Source organism: Mytilus galloprovincialis, chromosome 13 (genome assembly GCF_965363235.1).
Source record: "Mytilus galloprovincialis chromosome 13, xbMytGall1.hap1.1, whole genome shotgun sequence".
Classification (NCBI taxonomy): domain Eukaryota; kingdom Metazoa; phylum Mollusca; class Bivalvia; order Mytilida; family Mytilidae; genus Mytilus; species Mytilus galloprovincialis.
Genome location: NC_134850.1, coordinates 60,721,915 through 60,745,012, shown reverse-complemented (window position 1 = coordinate 60,745,012; position 23,098 = coordinate 60,721,915). Strand labels below are relative to the sequence as shown.

Genomic DNA, 23,098 nt, shown 5'->3' with positions numbered 1-23,098 from the left:
GTATGGTGAATACCACAGCTCTGGCAGTATGGCCGAAGTATTTCGTGACGAAACATTATCTCATCAAGAACATGGATTTACTGGGATCAATTATGGGCTCAATGGAAAAACCACCGTCATTAAATGATGCAGAAAGGAAAAAGGTCAAAGGTATGTGGCCATGGAAAAGGCTTTGTTACTTTTAATGACCATAAATTGCATATTTTATGGGTGTAAAAATTTGGTATTTTATGGGGGCGAGACAACTCGGCCTGTAGTTAACTCGGACCTTCTTTACAAAAAAAAAAATAAGACAACTTGGGCTGTCAAAACGTCAGATAGTATTGCTTGTAATGACAACTCTGAATATTAAAGGAGAGTCATGAAGAAATAATTGAAGCTATTGAAGGGGAAAACATCTGCTATAAATGGAAAAAGGTTTTTTTTAAAAAACAGACAAACATGACAAAGGAACATTCAAACTCATGAGTTAAAATTAATCGACAAAGCTACTGCTTAAATAGGAAAAACAACAGAAAATCAACAATACTCAAACCAATACATAGAAAACCAGACAAAATAATTTTGGGGTGATCTCAAGTGTTCAGGAAGGGTAAACAGATCCTGTTCCACATGGGTCAACCGTCATGATGGTCATGTTTTCAGGAAGGGTAAACAGATCCTGTTCCACATGGGTCAACCGTCATGATGGTCATGTTAACGCTGCTCATGCAAGTACAAACTTGGTGATACATGTAAGTCTAATTCGATAGGTCACATTCAGGGAAAAGCGGAAAGGGTTGTTAGTAAATGGATATATACTTTAATGTAAAATATTCCATTTTTATCTTTGTCATACATGAGGTGGGGTTGGAGGGGACTCTTGATCCCGAAATCCCAGGCATTAAAACACAAAATCCTGAGGTCCCGAATTAAAAAAATTTTAAATCCGTACCTCCTGAAATTCAAAAAAGAATTCCCGAATCCTAAAAGGGTCAATCCCGAAATCCTGAGCTTATAAACACCCAATCCTGGAGTCCCGATAAAGGTCCAATCCCCTCTCATACATGTATGAACATGATGATCATGATGATTAGCCTGAACTCAATGTTTATACTTTGTAAGAAGTGGAATTATAGACTGTCTGAGTTGACTTATTGACAGACTTTAAAAGTTAAAAATTAATAAAGAAAAAAATTACCTAAGAAATTAAACAAATTCAACCTAGACTTCTTTTTGTTGTTAATCTGGTTACAATGAAAGGGGGTCAGATGGGTCCGGATCCCCAAATCTCGGGCTTAAAAACATGAAATCCTGAGGTCCCGAAATTTAAAGAAATTTTAATCCTGACAGCCCGAAATTTGAAAAAAAAATGATCTAATTGAAATCCATGGGAACTGCTCAATAATTAACCACTTCATTTCAAAGGTTCAGCATATATAATGAACACATGCATGACTGTTGACATGATTAATTGGTCAGTTTTATAGTTTATATATATAATACTAGAACACACCCGTGATATCGCGGGTCTGTGACTGAATTAAAAAGTTTATAACTATACGCGTAAGCCTTACTTTAGTATTGGTATTGTCATCTGATAAAGTCATGTCGATTATAAGATGCACACTTTTCTCTGCTTTAAAAATCTTTCTGTTTGAACCCGTCGACCTGGAACTTATCAATTATTGGTAATATAAATTATTGGAAAACAAAAGGGCCTGGAATGGAGTATTTTTTAATCAACAGCATTGTCGTATATGAGTTATAAATAAAGTTGAATTCTTTGATTCGCTGTTTTACGTCATTCTGGCTAACAAATTGAAAACTCTACCTTTACGCCTTATCTTAAGTCCAGATTTTTAGTATTCGTATTGTCATCTTAGAAAGTCATACTGATTAAAATACTACCATCAGGAACGATGTGACAATGATTGAATTTTGTAGTGTCAACCCTAGCTATGATTTTAACCCGTGTACAATGTATATAGCAAAATCCTGAATAGTCATCGTTTGGTGGTGCGCCTGTCAGATTCGTAACGTAGAGATAAGGTAATAAACTGAATATACTATTGGTATCAGTATCGGATTCGACCTTGATAATTATTGGCAATATTAATTATGTGGGAAACAAAAGGGTCTGGAGTCAGTGGAGTGGTGTAATTTTTAATCAACACCAGTGTCCTATATTAGCTATATATAAAGTTGAATTCTTTGATTTGTCGTTTTTACCCTATGACGGCTGACAAATTGGACCTCGTTATTTTAGTATTATAGAAGTAGAAAAGATATTTATTTTGTCATATAAAATTTCCAAGATACATGTACATGTATTGAAATGTGATTTATTTGATGTGTAGTGTTTTATAAAGGTTTGTGAAAAAATTATTACTTTGAATGCAATTGGCGCCATTTTTATTACCCCTAGCTATTGCATTCTTTACTCTTCTGTAATGAAATGAATGTGATTATGACTATAACAATGTATAATTACATGTAGGTACTGTCAAGTCCCATCAATATACAAATGATATATATATATGTTCCTGAGTTAGTTATGTTTTTTTTAATAAATTGATATAGATAACATGGATGAATAGAAATTTGAATTCACATATGCATTAAATAAATTATTTAGATTTAAACATGTTAAATGTTTTGCAAAGCCAGCAATATTTAAATGATACTGTCTTGTAAAATATTACATTTAATCATTTATCATCATTTAAATAGTTTAAATTCTCTTTTAATACTTTGCCTGAGTTCCAATTTTGTTCGTATTGAACTTTTATTTCATGGTAGGCATTTTTTTTTTTATTTCAGCATTTGAATCTGACACGATGTATTTTTTTTATGTTTTATGTTATTGTCATTGATATGTTTTAATTACCATGTGTATGTACAGCGCCTTAGAGTAATTTTTATTTTTTATATAGGGCGCTTTATAAATTTTCATTATTATTATTATTCATGTCCAAAGATCTGCCACCAAATCCTAAGAAAATTAGAACACCCAAACAATGATAATACATGTGTGCAAAAGACAACCTGAAACCATTTTTTTTTTAAATTGGACATTGTTATATATGACACAAAATATTATGGTTAAATTGTATAATCAAATTTTTGTCAAAGAAAATACAGAACTATCATTGATATTGACTAGTGCAAACATCCCAAGGTACTTCATTTTGAAATCTCTGTTGATATATATGATTATGATGATCATGCTGATGCAAATATTGTTTAAATGTAAATAATTATTTCCGATATTTTTTAGCTCAGAAAGCGATGATCGAAAAGCAACAAGAAGCTGATAAGAAAAAGTTGGTTGTATTTAGAGAAAAGGTAGGATCAGATGAATGTAAAAAGTAACATATATATAAATCATGTATATTTAGTTATTTGATAGAAAAAAATATTAAGATGAACATTTGAACTTCATGTTAATGTAAATACAATTTTTTTGTAGCTTGTTGCCTAATACCAAAAACTGTATCATAAGAATGTACATGTGGTTTCACACGATTGCATTTCCATTTCTCATGTGTAAAGTGAATCTTGAGATAAAGATTCCAAACTGTAATTTGGCATATAACTTTAATTGTTCACATCAGAATACGTTTCAACTGTATAGTACAGATCGTTGGTCACATTTTGAAACAAGATACAGTATGGTTTATTGTTCAAAATGTTGTAGGGAAGTTATTTTCCTATTGACCAAACATTTTCAAAGATAAGATTTTGGATGAGTAGCAATTTACTGATATATACATGCATGGCTTTAAAACATCATGAAAAACAATTTAATGACTTTTTCAGATACAGAAAAGGATACATGAATTCATCAAAGATCCACAGAAACAGAAGTTCAAGTTTGAAGTAATGGATAAGGTCTATAGAGCTATTGTGTAAGTTATGAATATACTTCAGGGCATCTGTGCATTCCAATTTTACCCAAGAACTACAAATCAGATCTTCCTGAAATTTGTTATTAGTCTTCATATGAACATGCTTTACTTTGTGATGTAGTTACAGATTCATCGATGGTCAATTTCCAGTGTACATGAACCTATTACTTATACATTCTAACATTTAATGGCCATGTATGAAATTTCTTTGTATATTTATAGGGAACTACATACAAGACCTCCATGGAACTTGTTATCAGGCTTCATGTTCCCATGCTTTATTTTGTGATGTGGTTACAGATTCATCACTCATCAATTGCCTGTTTACCTAATGCTTACATTGACATAAAAAACATGTTTGAAATATTTAGGTCATTTTTGTTGAGCCTTAAACTTTTGTCGAAAAAGCAAGACAGCGAAAATATCAATTGTATTTCAAAGACTAAAAGATCGTAAGAAAATAAAGGATATAACACCTAAGGGCTATTCCATTAAAAAGAATGTACCCGGGTTGGACGGCAATTATAAAAAATCCCGTTGGTTGTTGATGTGTTGAAGTGTTTATGGCCAGTGGCCCTTGGTGTTTAGAGAAAAAAGTATTGTTGGTTGTTGGTCTTCTTTTTTCTTGACTGTCGGTTTCATTATGTTATTTTTCGTTATTTATTATAATTTGTTTTAGCAAGGACTTATATAACCGACTGTTTTTGTTTCCTGCTCTTATCGTGATATTTTGGAAAACATAACTACTCCCGTGACTTATGCAGCGGTAGGCGCAATGTTGTATTCTACCTACATATCTAGAGCGAATTGTGATTCAATTGAATGGCGGCTAGCCGAAAGACAGTTACAGATAAAATCCCTTAATAGTTGCAGCTGGTTTATTGAAGTCAAGGAATTATGTTTAAAATATGAAATTAATGACTTATATGCTTATTTAACCAATCCGTTATCAAAATTCCAATGGAAAAAGCTAGTTAAATCCAAAATTCATGACTATTGGACATCTAAAATTACTGATGAGTCAAAAGGTTACTCAACTCTTAAATTTATGGACCATAAATATAATATTGGATCTGTACATCCTTTAGCTATATCAGTTAATGCAAATCTAAAGGACATCAGAAAAATTCCTGTACGTCTTAAAATTTCAACTGGGAACTATATCCTACAAACCCACAAGGCATCATTTTCAAAGAATAACTTTATAAGTCCAAATTGTAAACTCTGTGGTAAAGCGGATGAAACGGTGGAACATTTTATTCTATTGTGTGAAAAGTTAGAAGAGACAAGAATACCACTTTTGTCAAAGATCTTAGATAATGGAAGCCTGATCCTAGCCAAAGTTGCAACTTCGTTTCCAATTGATCTTATCCAACTAATCATCAATCCGTTCTGTTATGTAGACATTAATGCAAACAGAGCTGTTTTTGAGGAAACCAGTAACATTTTGGAACCCCTGTGTAGACAGTTGCTTTATAATATGCATAACAAACGCTATGCTTTATTAGCTAATATAGATAAGCAAGGTAGTAGAAAATCTAACTTCTAATTGCTTAATAGTGTAGTTTAGTAAGATTGGCCTTGCAAGTACATATCGGGCACACATGGTCCCAGAATGAGTTGTTTTTGTATTCAAAGAACATTTTAGTTTTATTTCTATCAAAGTTTTTTCTAATGTTTTATTTTTGTGTATGTAACATAAATTCTTGAGGTGGCGGAAAATTTTAATATATGAAGTGATGCGCGTTGTATTGTGTTATATTGCGTATTGACATTTTCCTCTGTGTGAATGGAGGTGTGCCTTGATTGGCAGAATTACGATTACAGATACAGATATGGTACCAGTTCCAGAAGTGCAAGAGTTACTTCCCCTTAATGACAAGCACATGGCAGACGATGTCAAATTCTATTGAAAATAATATTTGGAGGTTCAAATTAGCGGTGTTCCGAGGTCTGCGACCTTCCAGTTTTGCAATCTGACTTTTGTTTTGGTTACTAGCTAGGCCCGACGGACATTCGATTTGAAAGAAATAAAAATTAACTTTGCTGATGTTTTAACAATCAGTATATGGTCATTTTAAAGCCATATTACTATTGAGACCCCTCCAGGGATTTTTCTAGCATTCCACAGGGTCCGGTATTCAGACACCATTTGTTGTAAATGTATATATTGGTTATTTCCAAGTAAAGGAATATTGTTATTATTGTATTAAGAGAGTTTATATAAGTTGTCAGAAGTTATTTCTAGTATTTAGTATATTGAATGAGTAATTAACGTACGTTTTACTTTATGTTATTAGCTGTATCGATAACGTCGTATATGGCGCAACTTTGTCATGTATTGTTCAGAAGGTTACCGTTGGGTCAATATTTTAAGCGTGAACCCAAAAGTGTACATTTATGAGTTCTTAACTGGAAGAATTAATATGTCTAGATATGTTTATTTATAAGAGTGTTTGATTATAAGCATTTTGAGTCGAGGACTCCTATATTTTATGAAAGCGTTTTACGTTGTTTTTCTTCCTGCTTAGAATATTTACTTCCGGTAATTTGAAATAAATACCAGTGCAACGTCACGTTCGTCAGTCTTTGCTGTGCTTAGATTTGGCTTGCAGCAAGGCTCATCCCGGGGGTTCCTAGAGGTAAGAAGCAGCGCATTAGCTGTATGCCTCGCATTTTATATTACAAGTAAGGGTTATAATTTAGAGGTAAGAAGCAGCGCAGATAGCTGTATGCCTTGCATTTTATTTATATTGTCATTGTTATATTTAAGATAATCCCGTTTGACCCTTACGAAAATGCAAGTAAGAATATTATTTAAGTATCTTCGCCCCGTATATGTTTATTATATATTATTGTTGGAAAATTGTACTTGTATGGAAATATATCGGCAGTTCTAGATGTTTAATAAACGTATCATTTTTTACTATTGATTATATTTATTCACGCTACCAAGAGAGAACAGACAACAGATTTGACGTCCGTATTTATTTATTACCCCGTGCATTTACTAGTTTTATGAGATATTCGTATTTGCTGGCTTTATAACTATAAAAAAACATAGCAAGAAGCAGAAATTACGACAATGGTGGCAGCGGTTTAGTTCTCACGTTTCAAGGAATTTGGCACGTCTATTTTTAGAAATATTAATTTGTATGGAACACACTAAGTGACATATATTGTGTATGGAGTGCATTTAGCTCTATACATAATTCTGTGTTGAATGGATTATTTTGGAAAATACAGGAGTGCATTTAGCTCCTAAATTTTTTTAATATTTTTTAAGGAGGTGCATTTAGCTTCCTTTTAAAGAAAAAAAATATTAAGGAAGTGCAATTAGCTTCCTAGAGAAAAAAAATATATTAAGGAGGTGCATTTAGCTTCCTAGAGAAAAAATATATAAAGGAGGTGCATTTAGCTTCCTAATAATTATTTATTAGGGGAATAGAGGTGCAGTTAGCTTCTATTGGCATATTACTGTTTGTTTTAAACATGGATCTTAGGAATAGAAAAATCCCAGCTCCAAATTTTGGAAGGGGGGAAAGTATGGAGAATATTATTATTTCACAGAGCGGAACTGATCAGCCCTGTAATTTGATAGATTTGGGTATAGAAGATGATGTTAATTTATCTACCTACAGCCCCATAGTAAGCCCGATAAACTCGTCTGTGCAAAATACTAGGACGATTGAGGAAAGTAAGACGAATTTGAATGATAACAATATTATTGCTATTCTAACGGACATTCAGAGACAATTAAAAAATCAAAATGATAGATTTTCTGAGCTCAAGACGAAAGTTTCTGAGATGAGCACGCAAGTATCAGAGATGAGCACGCAAGTTAAGCTAAATCAGGAAAATATAGCTCAATTAGCAAGGGGTAACCATGTGGCTGAAAACAACACCAATACGCAGAATTTCAGTCAAAATAGCATGCCCACAACTGAACAAAATAACCAGGTATCAGTGATCCAACAATTACCAGCTGGTCCAAGTACTGATAGCATTTATACACCACGTCCAGTTAGTACAAATTATGTAAGAGAAAGTAGTCGTATTCAGCAACTACAAGGGGAAGAACCAAAACCTAGAAGTCCATTCTTTGATGGTAAAGGGGATTTCAAGGCCTTCTGGACACAGTTTAGTTTACTGAGTAATAGGTTTAGATGGTCCAATGACAGACAAATAGAGGAATTAATTCTAAATTGTCTGAGAGATGAAGCCCTAGTATATGTAAATGAGCTTCCTATGCCATTCCATAAAGATATAAAATGTATTCATAAGGCTATGTCACAGAGATTTGGGGACCATATATTACCAGAGACTTATAGGACCAATTTGCAATTTATCAAACAGGACCACAAAGAAAGCATACAAGAATATGCATCTCGTGTGGAGAGACAAGTAAGCAAGGCATACCCTGAAGTAAATGACTTGAGTTTGCTGGACCGATTTAAAACAGAACACTTTATCAAAGGTCTGCCAGACCAGTCACTAGCTTATGAGGTCCTCATACAGAAGCCAGCAACATTGCAGGATGCAATAAATATAGTCACATGGCACGAGTGTTGTCGAAAAAATGTAAATAAAAACTTTAATGTCAGACAAGTAAATACAGATGCAAACTGTATAACACAAGAGAAAACAGAAGACTTAGAGGTATGGAGGACGGAAAATCCAACCCAATATGTCACTCATGCAGAATTTAAAATGGGCATAGACAATTTGAAAAAGGAGTTCAAAATGGATGTTGAAGACATAAAGCAGGATTTAAATGAGATAAAAGATCTATTTAAAACTGAGAAGCAAGAAAGAGAAAATTTTGGTCCGTTGAATAGACATAATGTTAGGAAGAAAGACCAATTTAAAGCAAACAACAGTAACAGAGTAAATACATGTTACTCGTGCCACCAAGAGGGACATTACAGCAGAGATTGTCCTTTCTCAAGAGGAAAAAGAGGGAAACCAGAAAATATGAATACTTTCGGAGGAAACCCGCAGTTTGGATTTACAAGTCAGGATTATCAGAAATAGTTAGGACTATATATCAGATAAGCCTACACTGGCCAAATATCTGAGTATTTTTGTGTAGATTGGGATTTTTTATAATGTAGTTATGAAACTTGTGTGATTTTTTTTGTTATTGATAAAATGTAAAAAGAGATTTATTGTTTTTTGAGAAGAGTATACAGTATTATAGATTTTTGAAAGTATATCGTGGTATTGAAATTGTTTTGAGATTTTTTGGAAACAGGTGAATTTTTATCAGAATCTGGAATTTGATGGTCCTATTGAATTGGCGTTGTTGTTTTTATGCAATAAAGATTGTTTAATACTATTTTGGTGGGAAGCTGCTTTCGGTGGGTGTATATTGGCAGTAGTCTAGATTGCAATATACATTTAGGTTACACCATGGGAATGCTGAGCTATAGTCTACACCATTTTAGATATTTCTCGGGGAATACTGATGACCATTTTTTTTTTTATTTGTTGTACCTTGTACTAATTTTTATACTTTTGTTTGTATGGTGCATCAGTATCGAAGATAGTGTATATATTTATACGCGGGATACCCTTGTGGTAAAGAACTTAATAGGACATCTGTCGGCTTATGGTTAGCCGGGTGTTTAAAAGAAGTTGAGCTTCATGATTTTTACAATTCCAGTGTCTGATAGAATGGAGAATCTTGGATTGAATTTTAAATGAAGTATATTAGTGCTGTAACTGGATGGAAAAAAAAATAGAACTTTGTTTTTTCGTGACACTTTACTGTTATATAGGTGTAAGAGAAGATATTCATACTTGGAAGAAAATTTTGTTTTATTTGTATGATAAGAGGATTATGTACGTATGAATATTGTGAACAGAATATTTTTAAATGTATCAGTTGTCAGAGTTGACAAGACCATATTTCGAGGACGAAATGTATTCTGGGGGAGGGGCAGTGTTGTAAATGTATATATTGGTTATTTCCAAGTAAAGGAATATTGTTATTATTGTATTAAGAGAGTTTATATAAGTTGTCAGAAGTTATTTCTAGTATTTAGTATATTGAATGAGTAATTAACGTACGTTTTACTTTATGTTATTAGCTGTATCGATAACGTCGTATATGGCGCAACTTTGTCATGTATTGTTCAGAAGGTTACCGTTGGGTCAATATTTTAAGCGTGAACCCAAAAGTGTACATTTATGAGTTCTTAACTGGAAGAATTAATATGTCTAGATATGTTTATTTATAAGAGTGTTTGATTATAAGCATTTTGAGTCGAGGACTCCTATATTTTATGTAAGCGTTTTACGTTGTTTTTCTTCCTGCTTAGAATATTTACTTCCGGTAATTTGAAATAAATACCAGTGCAACGTCACGTTCGTCAGTCTTTGCTGTGCTTAGATTTGGCTTGCAGCAAGGCTCATCCCGGGGGTTCCTAGAGGTAAGAAGCAGCGCATTAGCTGTATGCCTCGCATTTTATATTACAAGTAAGGGTTATAATTTAGAGGTAAGAAGCAGCGCAGATAGCTGTATGCCTTGCATTTTATTTATATTGTCATTGTTATATTTAAGATAATCCCGTTTGACCCTTACGAAAATGCAAGTAAGAATATTATTTAAGTATCTTCGCCCCGTATATGTTTATTATATATTATTGTTGGAAAATTGTACTTGTATGGAAATATATCGGCAGTTCTAGATGTTTAATAAACGTATCATTTTTTACTATTGATTATATTTATTCACGCTACCAAGAGAGAACAGACAACAGATTTGACGTCCGTATTTATTTATTACCCCGTGCATTTACTAGTTTTATGAGATATTCGTATTTGCTGGCTTTATAACTATAAAAAAACATAGCAAGAAGCAGAAATTACGACACCATTCATTCCACAGGGTCCAGTATTCAGACACCATTCATTCCACAGGGTCCAGTATTCGGACACCATTCATTCCACAGGGTCCAGTATTCGGACACCATTCATTCCACAGGGTCCAGTATTCGGACACCATTCATTCCACAGGGTCCAGTATTTGGACACCATTCATTCCACAGGGTCCAGTATTCAGACACCATTCCTATTGGCAATGGCAAATACCCTACGTTTTTCCTAATTTTCAATTTGGGACCAAAACTTCCAAACGATCTCAAAAATTATTTATATCTTTATTATTCATGACAGCGATGTTCATTTTGTCGCTAGCTTTATACTGAAAATTGCCAACAAGTAATGTGTAAATACGAGTTTAATCGTATCTGACTGTCAAAAACAACATTGTAAACCAATGGATGCCATAAACTAAACTGGCCCCCTTCTGTTGTTTCGCTTTTATAGACTCTTATCTACACAGGCAAAGTATCAATCAGCGGGTGGCCAGTTTAGCCATAAACCCAGAAATGAAGACTATTACAATACCGGATCAAATTCCGGGTTTGGATAAGGGTAATTCCGGGTTTGCCGATCAAATACAATAAAAAAACCAACAAGTAATAGCTTGAAAAAAAAGCTAACTGTCTCTTAGCTGATGAAAATGGAAAGTGTTCTCGATTTGTAGATTAATTCATTCAGAATAGCCTTGCATATCAATCAACAAATTTTACCACACACGTTATGAAGAAGTATATCGTTTAATGTTGTGTGTGTTTACAAAACTCCAGGAGATTCGGCTATTTATAGATAAAAGTTATCTGTGTACCAATATGCATGATTAATGACCAGGCAAAATCTAATTTCTAAAATAGAGAGGACAAATCTGATACTCTACAGGATTGAAAGACATTTACCAGGTTTGGATTGTCCCAACCAATCAAAGAACTTTAATTATTCACGTCTCAGTAATATCTTCCAATCAGGTAGTTAAAAGCATTCAGCCCACAAAATGTCCATCGTTCAATTCTTAATTTCGTCTCTGAGGAGATGTTAATAATAATTACAGGCAGGTGACAAAATACATCTATGATGATGAAATATACCCACTAGAATTGAAGACCAAAAGATATATGGAAAAGAAAGAAAAAGCATGAAATGTGTTATTCAGAAACTCAAAATAGCTTTTAGTTCACACATTTTCATTTCAAAATCAATTAAAAATGTGACAGTAATTTTCTTTATCATTAATAAATGTTGATATAACATGTAGATATTTTTATAGAGTATACATAATACTACAATTCCAAGAGCTAATTTCTTCTCAATTTTGAAGGGCCAGTAAAAATCTGGAAGTTTCTTACTTTATTTTCACAGAGGAACTAATATAATAGTGCAACTAGATATGATACACTTAAACAGCTTTGAATTTGAACTGTTGCATTAATTGTATACTCAGGTATGAATTGAACAATATAAAAAAAGAGATACAAATAGCCCTTTATATCATAGTAAAAACTAACATTGTAGCGCCTTCTCTTCCAAATCTCACCACTTCTCCACATCAGTTTCAAAAAGAGAAGTCACTTCTCCCTATGATTCTGAAGTAGTGTGAGCTCAACAACTTCCTGTTTACTGAACACTTACATCATTTTAAAATAACTACATCCAAATGCATATTTGGGCGGGGGTATCATCAGTGAGCAGTAGCTCGTAGTTTCACTTGTTGATTCTTCCTATCTTTTGGCTGGCCGTCATTGTAAACTTTTTTCAAACATCTCTGAGCCAACAAAGCTAATTGGAAGCAAAAATGGCCAACATATATTAAGTTAACAAAACAATCCATTTGCAGTTCTATAGACCCCAGTTCTAATTTTCATCAGTGATTTTTATAAGATTTGAAATGTTTCAAACCCTGGTGACCAAATTATATTTTTATACGTATATTGGTATCACGTCTTCGTCGGCATCGTCAGCGTCGTCCGAAGACGGATGGTTTCCAGATAATAACTTTAGTATTAGTCAGTAGAAATCAATAAAATTTTAACACAATGTTTATAACCATAAAAGGAAGCTTGGGATTGATTTTGGGGGTTATGGTCCCTAGGGTTTAGGAATTATGGGCCCAAAGGGGCCCAAAACAAGCATTTATCTAGTGTCAGTACAAAAAGTTGTGTTTAAGTATTTCAATTGTTCTGAAATTGTACCACAATGTTTTTAAGAGGTTGTCCATGGAAAAGCCAGGCAGTGGATGGCACATGACATATCTTGTTTTCAAAATTTTTTCATCTATTTCATATCACAAATTCATTCTTTATCAAAGTTAAATTTTGTTTTTTTATTAACTGCAACAAATAAAGAGAAAAGAATTACATAGAAAGCACTGAAAATTCATTGAAAAGGGGAGATAACTCTTCATTGTGTACTAAATTTTGTTGCATTGTTAGTGAACTTTAAAATCATTTTCCGAGCCATCCACTGTTGATTCAAAAATATCTTTGACATATATCCTTTGTATGATATAAACATTGCATTGGAACCAAAATTTCAGTGGGAAAAAAATTATGTTGTGCCACCCATATCATAGGATTCGCCTGATATTTCCTTGGACAGCCTCTTTAAAAATACCATAAGTAGAAGGTTGGGATATATTTTGTGGGTTATGGGGCAAACAGTCTAGGAATAAAAGGGCCAAAAAGGGACCAAAAACAAGAATTTTTGTAGTTTCAAGACAATAAATTTGAGTTATCTTTCTTTGTCCAGAATGGTTGTTGAATCACCTAAAACCAATGCTATATGAAATCTTCTTTGAAAATTGGAGTTATCTTTCTTTGTCCAGAATAGAAGTTGAATCAACTTAAATCAATGCAATATACAATATATATATACAATGCAATACCAACTGATAAACTAAAGCAGTCTTTACCATTCAGTGAATACAAGCACTTTGATTACCATTCTAGGGTTATGCCTCTTTACAAATGGAAAAATTGAAGATTTTTTTAGTTTCTGTTCTCTTAACTTAAGTTTGTCTCAACTAAATTTAATGAAATGTGTATATATGGCTTATATTACCTCTAAACTCAGTTTAAGTTCAATTTTTGGCAGCTTCACTTTTACAGTTCTTGAGTTATTTCCCTTTATAACGTTATATGCTAGCATGGCATCATCTGTGTCCAAAGCCCATTTATTTTTATAAGACCGCAAAAAAAATTTGCGTCGTATATAATGGTATCATGACTGCATCGTAAGAAGACGCATTCAGTTTCCGGACAATAACTTAGGATTTAGTGATTGGATCTCTATAAATTTTTACCAGAAGGTTCAATACCACTAAAGGAAGGTTGGGATTGATTTTGGGGGTTATGGTCCCAACAGGGGCCCAAAATAAGCATTTTTGTAGTTTTCAAACAATAACTTGTGTTTAAGTGTATGAATCTCTCTGAAATTTTACCACGTTTCCGTACCATGAAGGGATGGTTAGTAATGACTTTGATTGGTTATGGCTCCAAATGTTTTGGAATTAGAGGCTAAAAAAGGGGAATTAGGGGCTAAAAAGGGGGGATAGGTTTTCCAGACAATAACTTTAGATTTAGTGAATGGATCTCTATAAAGTTTTACCAGAAGGTTTAATACCAATAAAGGAAGGTTGGGATTGATTTTGGGGGTTATGACCCCAACAGTTTAGGAATAAGGGGCCAAAAAGGGGGTCCAAATTAAGCATTTTTGTAGTTTCCAAACAATATAACTTGTGTTTAAATGTATGAATCTCTCTGATATTATACCACAAGTTTCCATACCATGAAGGGATGGTTAGTTATGACTTTGGGGGTTATGGCTCAAAATGTTTTGGAATTAGGGGCAAAAAAGGGTAAAAACTAGGTTTTTCTAGACAATTAAGACAATTTAAAAGAAGTGTAAGGGAGGTAATTCATGAACAATTAACATACAATGTTTGGTATGTTCCGATTTACCTCCCTTACATTCTTTGTAAATTATGTATAAAGAAATGTCAGGTTTTGGACTTATTGCAAAAAAGGAGGGTGGTAGTAGTTTTCAAATTTTTTTTCCCAAATTTCTCAAATTCCAAATTTTTGAAAATATTGCATAATAGATTAGTAAGATCTTGACATTTGTTTTGTGTCAGAAACTCATATTATGTCAAGAATTTGATCACAATCCAAATTCAGAGCTGTATCAAGTTTGATTGTTGTGTCCATACTTGCCCCAACTGTTCAGGGTTCGACCTCTGCGGTCGTATAAAGCTGTGCCCTGCGGAGCACCTGGTTTTAGAAGTTACTATTAATTAATATTAATTTTAACCATGACTGTATGACATTTTATATTTTAATATTTTATGATGTATTTAAATGAGTAGTTATTGTTGCAAACTCCATTAGAAATTTGAATTGAGATCATTTTTGGAATAAGGGAAAGGGGGAGGTGGAAAAAAAATTGGGGGGGGGGGGGAGGGGTCAAATTTTCTCATTTCAGATTTCAGAAATTAAAAAGAAAATTTCTTCAAATATGTTTTTTTTTAGAGTATTAATATTCAACAGCATAGTGAATTGCTCAAAGGAAGAAAAACAATTTAAGTTCATTAGACCACATTCATTCTGTGTCAGAAACCTATACTGGGTCAACTATTTAATCACAATCCAAATTCAAAGCTGTATCCAGCTTAAATGTTGTGTCCATACTAGCCCCAACCGTTCAGGGTGGGACCTCTACGGTCGTATAAAGCTGTGCCCTGCGGAGCATCTGGTTCATATTTAAGATTTAAAACACAATGAAGTTTGATCTCATTTCTTCCCTCCCCCTCATTCCCAGGTTCCCTTAACCCTGTCCACCCCCTCTAAATTGTCCAGCAACTATAATGTTTTAATAACAATTCCTTGGGTTGTGGTGAATTAGAATAAAATAAGTTAGATATATTCCTGTTGGTTCTTGTATTATATGAAACAACTTCCTGTTGTTTGGTGTGAAGATACATGGTTTATTCCTCTTGGTCTTGGGGGTACTTAAAAATTGCCTTCCGACCCTAGTACCTCCTTTTTAATGGAATAGCCCTAAACCCAGAACACATGTTATAATTCTGCATTTGTTTTATTTTCAGCCATGAAGTGACAGATGTGGCTGGGTTGACATCATTTTGTAATTCTGCATTTGTTTTATTTTCAGCCATGAAGTGACAGATGTGGCTGGGTTGACATCATTTTCCTTTGGAGTAGAAGAACAGGACAGATATGTGATGTGTTGGAAAAAGGTAGAGACACCCTTTACACTCATAGAGATACCCTTTACACTCATAGAGATACCCTTTACACTCATACCCCAGGGTCCCAATGTGATGTGTTGGAAAAAGGTAGAGACACCCTTTACACTCGTACCCCGGGGAAGGTGGAGATACCCTTTTCACTCATAGAGATACCCTTTACACTCGTACCCCGGGGAAGGTAGAGATACCCTTTACACTCGTACCCTGGGGTCCCAATGTGATGTGTTGGAAAAAGGTAGAGATACCCTTTACACTCGTACCCCGGGGAAGGTAGAGATACCCTTTACACTCGTACCCTGGGGAAGGTAGAGATACCCTTTACACTCGTACCCTGGGGTCCCAATGGGATGTGTTGGAAAAGGGTAGAGACACCCTTTACACTCATATCCTGGGGTCCCAATGTGATGTGTTGGAAAAAGGTAGAGATACCCTTTACACTCTTACCCCGGGGTCCCAATGGGATGTGTTGGAAAAAGGTAGAGATACCCTTTACACTCGTACCCCGGGGTCCCAATGGGATGTGTTGGAAAAAGGTAGAGATACCCTTTACACTCATACCCTGGGGTCCCAATGTGATGTGTTGGAAAAAGGTAGAGATACCCTTTACACTCATACCCCAGGGAAGGTAGAGATACCCTTTACACTCATACCCCAGGGAAGGTAGAGATACCCTTTACACTCGTACCCCAGGCTCCCAATGTGATGTGTTGGAAAAAGGTAGAGATACCCTTTACACTTGTACCCCAGGGAAGGTAGAGATACCCTTTACACTCATACCCCGGGGAAGGTAGAGATACCCTTTACACTTGTACCCCGGGGAAGGTAGAAATACCCTTTACACTTGTACCCCGGGGAAGGTAGAGATACCCTTTACACTCATAGAGATACCCTTTACACTCGTACCCCAGGGTCCCAATGTGATGTATTGGAAAAAGGTAGAGATACCCTTTACACTGGTACCCCAGGGAAGGTAGAGATACCCTTTATACTCATACCCCAGGGAAGGTAGAGATACCCTTTATACTCATACCCCAGGGAAGGTAGAGATACCCTTTATACTCATACCCCAGGGAAGGTAGAGATACCCTTTGTACTCATACCCCAGGGTCCCAATCTAGGAATTTAGAAAAAATGTGGATCCCACCTATGAGGCAACATTAGGAGTTGGACTTGTTGAAAGTCTATGAACTCTGAATTAACCATATTTGTAGCCCCCCCCCCCTGAATCTTGATATGGATGCTATGCTAAAATGTGAGCAATTTCATCATTACAGAACTTTTATCATGTGTAAAAATGAAGAACAGCAATTATAGAATGACTATTTCCTAGTATTAATGGTTTTCAAGAGATTATAATATTACCTCATGTAAAATCATGCAAAAATATTTCTTGAACAACTTATCAATTGAAAATCAATCACCAAGATTTTGGTTCCATTATCTTCAATTTTATTTTCCTCAACACAGATCTCTGGAATGTTCTTATTAATCATCTATATATGATCATATGCAAAAAATATGTGTAATGAAAGCTAATCAGGGGGAAAATGTATGGGTTGGATGGACACTGCATATATTTAGATTTTGAAAAAGGTAGTAGTGAACATTATTTTACGAATGAAAATTATTTGTAGTGTGGTATTAAAAAAAGTGTCATCCAAAATAATTGGTAAAGGATTTGTCTAAAAGAGTGATAAGGTACCAAGGTGGCAATAAAAATATAAGTTTAAGACAAACCACATGACCATACTTTAATATATTTACAGGAATTTGCTCCTACTGATGATGAATTACAGGCTTACAGGAAAGGGGAGGAATGGGACCCAGAAAAAGCCAAATTAGCAGCTAAACAAAAGGTAAGTACTGGCACCAGGTGTAAGATAGGATATATTTAGGATCTAGAAAAAGCCAAGTAAGATTGGTTCAGGAACAGTTTAAAGAAAGAGGGATCGAATCTAGTTAAGGCCAACTTAGAACCTAGTCAAAAATTAAGTACTGAAAGCGGATTCAAGTATTGTCTTTTATTTTGTAAAAAAACCTGTTAAATGGAAATTAAGGAGGTGAGGTATGATTATAACTGAGACCACTCTCTGCCAGAAACCAAATGACTTTATAGGGGTGTACAATTTTCAGCATTGAACTATACCCATTCCACAAAGCAAGCTATAAAAGATCATCAAATGACAAATAGAAAACAATTCAAACAAGAAACTAACCTGATTTATGAAAAAGACAACAACACAGAAAAAAAAGAAATATGATATACAGAAACTACCGGTAACAATAACATCTGAATAACTGGCTCTAGACTTTGGACAGGCACTTACAAAATATGGCAGATTGAAACATGTTAGTGGGACCTCAACCCTCCTACTAACCTTGGGCAGTGGTGAAACAGCATAGCACAAGAACAAAATATAACAAAAATTGAATTTTCAAATTGACAGCAAACTGTGTTTTCTGTATTTAGAAGGCACTTTCAGGCTTGTTTGAGCTGTCACATTCTGCACATATTTTTCTATTAAAAAATTACTCCTGAACAGCAAAGATGAACATCATCAATTTGAAATTGACCTCCATTTTGTCATCAGTAATTTTGAAAAGCATTAATTTTGTAGAACAATTCTTAGATTAATACACACAAATGACAAAGTGCTATTTTAAAATCTTCCAAGGAACATAACTTCTGAACATTAATAGGGGAAAATCATCAATATTGCACTTCACATCAATTTTGTTATCACTTACATGTTAGTAAAATTTGAAGGATATTCCTTGAACAATGCATACATTATTGCATGGAAATGACATATTAGCTATTTTATACAATATATCAATAACTCATGAACAAGTAAAAGTGTGAATTGTAAATATCAAACTTGACTTAAATTTATCATCAATAACAACATAATAAAATTTAAAAAGCATTTTTGAACAGTTCATAGATTATTACAAGGAAACGACAAAGTGCTATTTTAAAATCTATCAAGGACCATAGCACTGAAACATTTTGCAGCCGACTGCCATGCTTCACCAAATTAAATACCATTTTTTTTCTGAAACCTAGTTAAAATTATGTTGAAAAGACTCCACTCATTAGATTGATACCAAGCAAATTTTGATATATTGAATATCAGTTTGAAGTTATACTTTGATGCTTTATTCTTTATCCCTTTAACAGGAAATCGATAGATTGCAGGCAGAGGCAGATTCCAATAAAAAGACAGAGAAAGTTATTCCAGTATCAGATTACAAAGATAAATACAAACATCTGATCGGAGATGAATCAGCCAAAGATGGAGCTAAACAGACACTAGCTAACAGATCATATGGTTTTGGTAAGAACAGCAGTTTTGGGGTAAACCCTATGTTACTGACTTGATCTTTTAAGTTTTATCACTACTACTGAGATTCACAAAATATAGTGCATGGATCATACCGTCGTTCTATACATCCTATTGATGAACATTTCCAGAAAGGAGCAAGTTCGATAAGGGCCATATTTGGCCCCCAATTATTAATTTCAATGTAACAAAAAAAAAACGTTTTAAGTTGAATTGAAGACATGTGAGATAAATATATAGAACTATTTTTGTCTTTCCTAAAGCATTAAGTTTTACATCCCAATGAGGTCAAAATAAGGTATTTTGGCGAAATTTGACAAAATCAGCCAGATTTCAGCCAAATTTAGGACCAGGAAACATATGCAGCTGTCAACAAACTAATATTCAAGTTATACATGTAAAATGTCATTCAAACATTATTTTGAAAGATCTGTTTTGTAGACAGACGAGCATCATGTTTCCTGTCCAATAATTAATGGAAATTTATTCATTTTCATTGATTTTTTGTGAAAAATCAAAACAAGTTCTTTTTGTGACGTCATGAATAAAACGCAGGAACGTAAATTGTCAACAAATAGACTAATTACCTATCTAGTCAATGTATTAGCTATGATTCTTTGTAATATCGGTCAATAAATTCCAATTCAAAATTTAAGCTAAATAAGGGGGCCCTTTATTCAACTTATTGAACTTACTCCTTTATCAATGAAATATATGCTCACATATTCAAGTTACAAAATGATGATATACTTGTTATGAAAGTTACATAACCTCTGCAAGGTTCAGGAATCTAATTTCTGTTAAAAACACTTCAATGATGTCATTGTTAAAGTCATCTCTGAAAATCTTTTGTCTGGAATTGTAATTTTTGTTTGTCTGTGACTTCTGTCTATTGTTAATGACTGGAATTTGAAGTGAAAAAAAATTGCTGGTAGCTAAAAAGGCATGACTGTTTCCCATTCAGTACATCTATTACAAAAAAAATTGTGGCTATTTTTCATAATCCTGTTATGTGTATATTTAATAGTGAATGTAATTGGTCAAATTATGAAAGTTGTTGCATATAAATGTTCGGTTTTCAAAATGCATAATGACCAAGGGTGATTGTTAAATATCTTACCTTATAGATAAGTTATGAAAATGTCAAATTTTTTTAATTAATTTACTTGTACATGTTGTACAAGTCACTTTTCTCTGTCATTCATAGTCAACAGAAAAATTGATTCATTTGTATTTGTTAGTACTATTGTATGTTAGTTAAGGAAAATTTTGATTTTCTTTGATATTTGATTTCGTAATTCGTATATTTTATAAGTGCTGCAAATATATCTGTAAGATTATTCCGGTGCTTCCTTGAATACTTAACTTTGTGGTTATCCTTTTTCCGACTAAATCCCAAAAAATCAGTTCTCAATAAACAATAATGAAATAGTGTTACCAATGACTGGCATCTGACCATCCTTCTGTCCCAAAAGTATTTTCACAAATTAAAAGTTTTTATTGTCTAAAGATGTCTTTTTTCACATACAAATCAAAGTTTATTGATAGTGCTAAAATATGTGATTGTTTTCTTTCAGTTCCCAGTGAAAACAAACGTGATCGAAGAACAGTAGAGCAAGTATTAGCAGACACGCGTGCCAAAAAGAAGTTAAAAACAGAAAGTTCATCAGCATCAGAATTATCTTCCCAGAATGCATCAACAGAGACTACTACCTCTTCCTGTCCAGATCTACCTTGATGTTTACTTTTACATAGTTACCTTTGATTACTGTTGTTTGTATTTTTTTTAACCTTGTTTGAAGATTTTAACTTGTTTTAAAAAAATCATGTTCTGATGACAGATATAGACCTAGACATTTTTAAGTATGTCTTCTCCAGTAATTTCAAATATCATTCATAAAAGGATAATAAGAGACAAAGGATCTGAAAAATGAGGTCCATTTTCAGTTAAAGTTTTATACCAATACATAGGTGCAGTATTACATGAGTTACTAAAGATTCCCAGAAGGGTTTTATTGTCTTTAATTGTTTAATACTCTCAATATTACTGAACGTGTTCTAATAGCATTTTCAAAAGACCTTTCAACCCATGTGATTAACTTTTTAAAAAAGGCTGCACATACTTAATATGGTTTTATGATTGTTGTATGAGTGTTCGTTAGTGCTGTTTCAAAATTGATGGGATTGATGGGAGGCATATTGATTAAAGTGGGTGGCTTCAATTTTTTTAGAATTTTGAAGTATAATTAGAAAAAAAATATAATTATTTGTATTGGAGGTTGCTGTCTAAAAAAGGTTCCTGTCAAGCCTTTAAATGTTTGATATTTGAAAGAAAATGTTAGTTCCATAGTAATTTGTTTTGGGAAGAAAATCATGATATATAATGTTTTATGTTTAGTTTTAGATGCATTTTTTATAGAATCATTTATCATACTACATACTTACCTGTATTCATTTTCATAATTTAATAATTGTATTATATTACTGTAAATTTAGAAACTATTGCACACATATAATATAGGGATTTTAAATCAAAGAATAAAAATGTGGGATTATTGATGAAAGATAAATTTCATGGGATTCTTAAATATGATTTTCAAGAAATAATGTATATATGTTGTGTACAAGATGTAAGTTTGTACAAATTATAATTTGTACAGGGTTTTTGTACAAGTTATCAGTTTTTTGACACATACCTTCTTGCACCAGGTGATACAGGTTTATCTTCTATAATGTCCTTGTTTAATGTTTTGAATTCAAATTTATATACTTCAACCGAACATTTAGTGCTAGTCTCCTTGTTCTCAAACTCGGAATGAGGATACCCGAATGGTTTAAATTCTAATTTTATTTTTCTCCTTATAGCATATTTGTACCCATAAAATGTCTTTTTGTAGTCTTATAATGTTTTTTGTATTAATGCTCAGTATCAGAAGGTATGATGAAGTTGTGAAAATATAACAGAAATCTACGAAACAAAAGACTTTTTGCTTGCATCATCCATTAGTGTTAAGCAGTTCCGAAAACACTGATAACTTGTACAAAAAATCTGTACAAATTATAATTTGTACAACATTACAACTTGTACACAACATATACAAGGAGTTTTTGGGTTGTTTTCTTGTACTGCTTGACCTGGGGTCATTCTGGGGAATTGTGACATTGTGAAGTAATATTTGCTTTAAGATGCAATTTTTTTTATGAGAAAAAGCACCATTTGGAAGATCAATCATATGTTGAATTTTAACATTTCCAATTTTACTTTTATACATACCGGTAATCACATTGCATTAAAAAAAAATGTCATTAGAATTTCCAAATTTACAGTAATCATCCATGTAGTTCACCTTTTTTTACAGAAAATTTTATCATATCCTGTAAGTGATGGAAATTTGTTATTAATCTTGACATTTTTGTTGCATTTTTTTATAGATTATAGAGTTATCTCCCATATAAAATGTTATGAATAATCACTTGTAAGAAAACAGCAATATGTTACATATTAAATGTATACATATATATACATAAAACAGGCTAACAGTAACCTAGGTTAAATATCTGAATATCTGGACAAAATACATTCTGTTTACAACAATGGAAAATAATTGTAAAATGAGAAGTATGAAATATAGTTACAGTACTGTTATGTGTTGATGCATTGGAAAAAAAGAAAGAATAAAATAGTTTTGATACCCAACGTTGTTTTAATATTATTTCATTTC

The 23,098-nt window shown here is 33.3% G+C and overlaps 1 protein-coding gene across 1 annotated transcript; it reads left to right on the top strand.

Moving 5' to 3' along the window:
- The first annotated feature begins 11 nt into the window (after positions 1-11).
- LOC143057199 (sperm-associated antigen 7-like) lies at positions 12-23,073 on the top strand. Its single transcript, XM_076230456.1, has 7 exons — positions 12-150; positions 3,260-3,327; positions 3,802-3,890; positions 15,936-16,020; positions 17,799-17,888; positions 19,214-19,370; positions 20,954-23,073. The coding sequence occupies exons 1-7, from the start codon at positions 72-74 to the stop codon at positions 21,112-21,114; spliced, it is 729 nt and encodes a 242-aa protein (XP_076086571.1). The 5' UTR covers positions 12-71; the 3' UTR covers positions 21,115-23,073.
- Positions 23,074-23,098: the final 25 nt, after the last annotated feature.

Bases quoted from the DNA above. Each gene is read 5' to 3' on its own strand.
- LOC143057199 (XM_076230456.1), top strand. From the start codon at position 72: ATGGATTTACTGGGATCAATTATGGGCTCAATGGAAAAACCACCGTCA. The intron at 3,891-15,935 runs GTAAGTTATGAA...TTTTATTTTCAG, and splicing joins AAGGTCTATAGAGCTATTGT to CCATGAAGTGACAGATGTGG. The intron at 17,889-19,213 runs GTAAGTACTGGC...TCCCTTTAACAG, and splicing joins AATTAGCAGCTAAACAAAAG to GAAATCGATAGATTGCAGGC.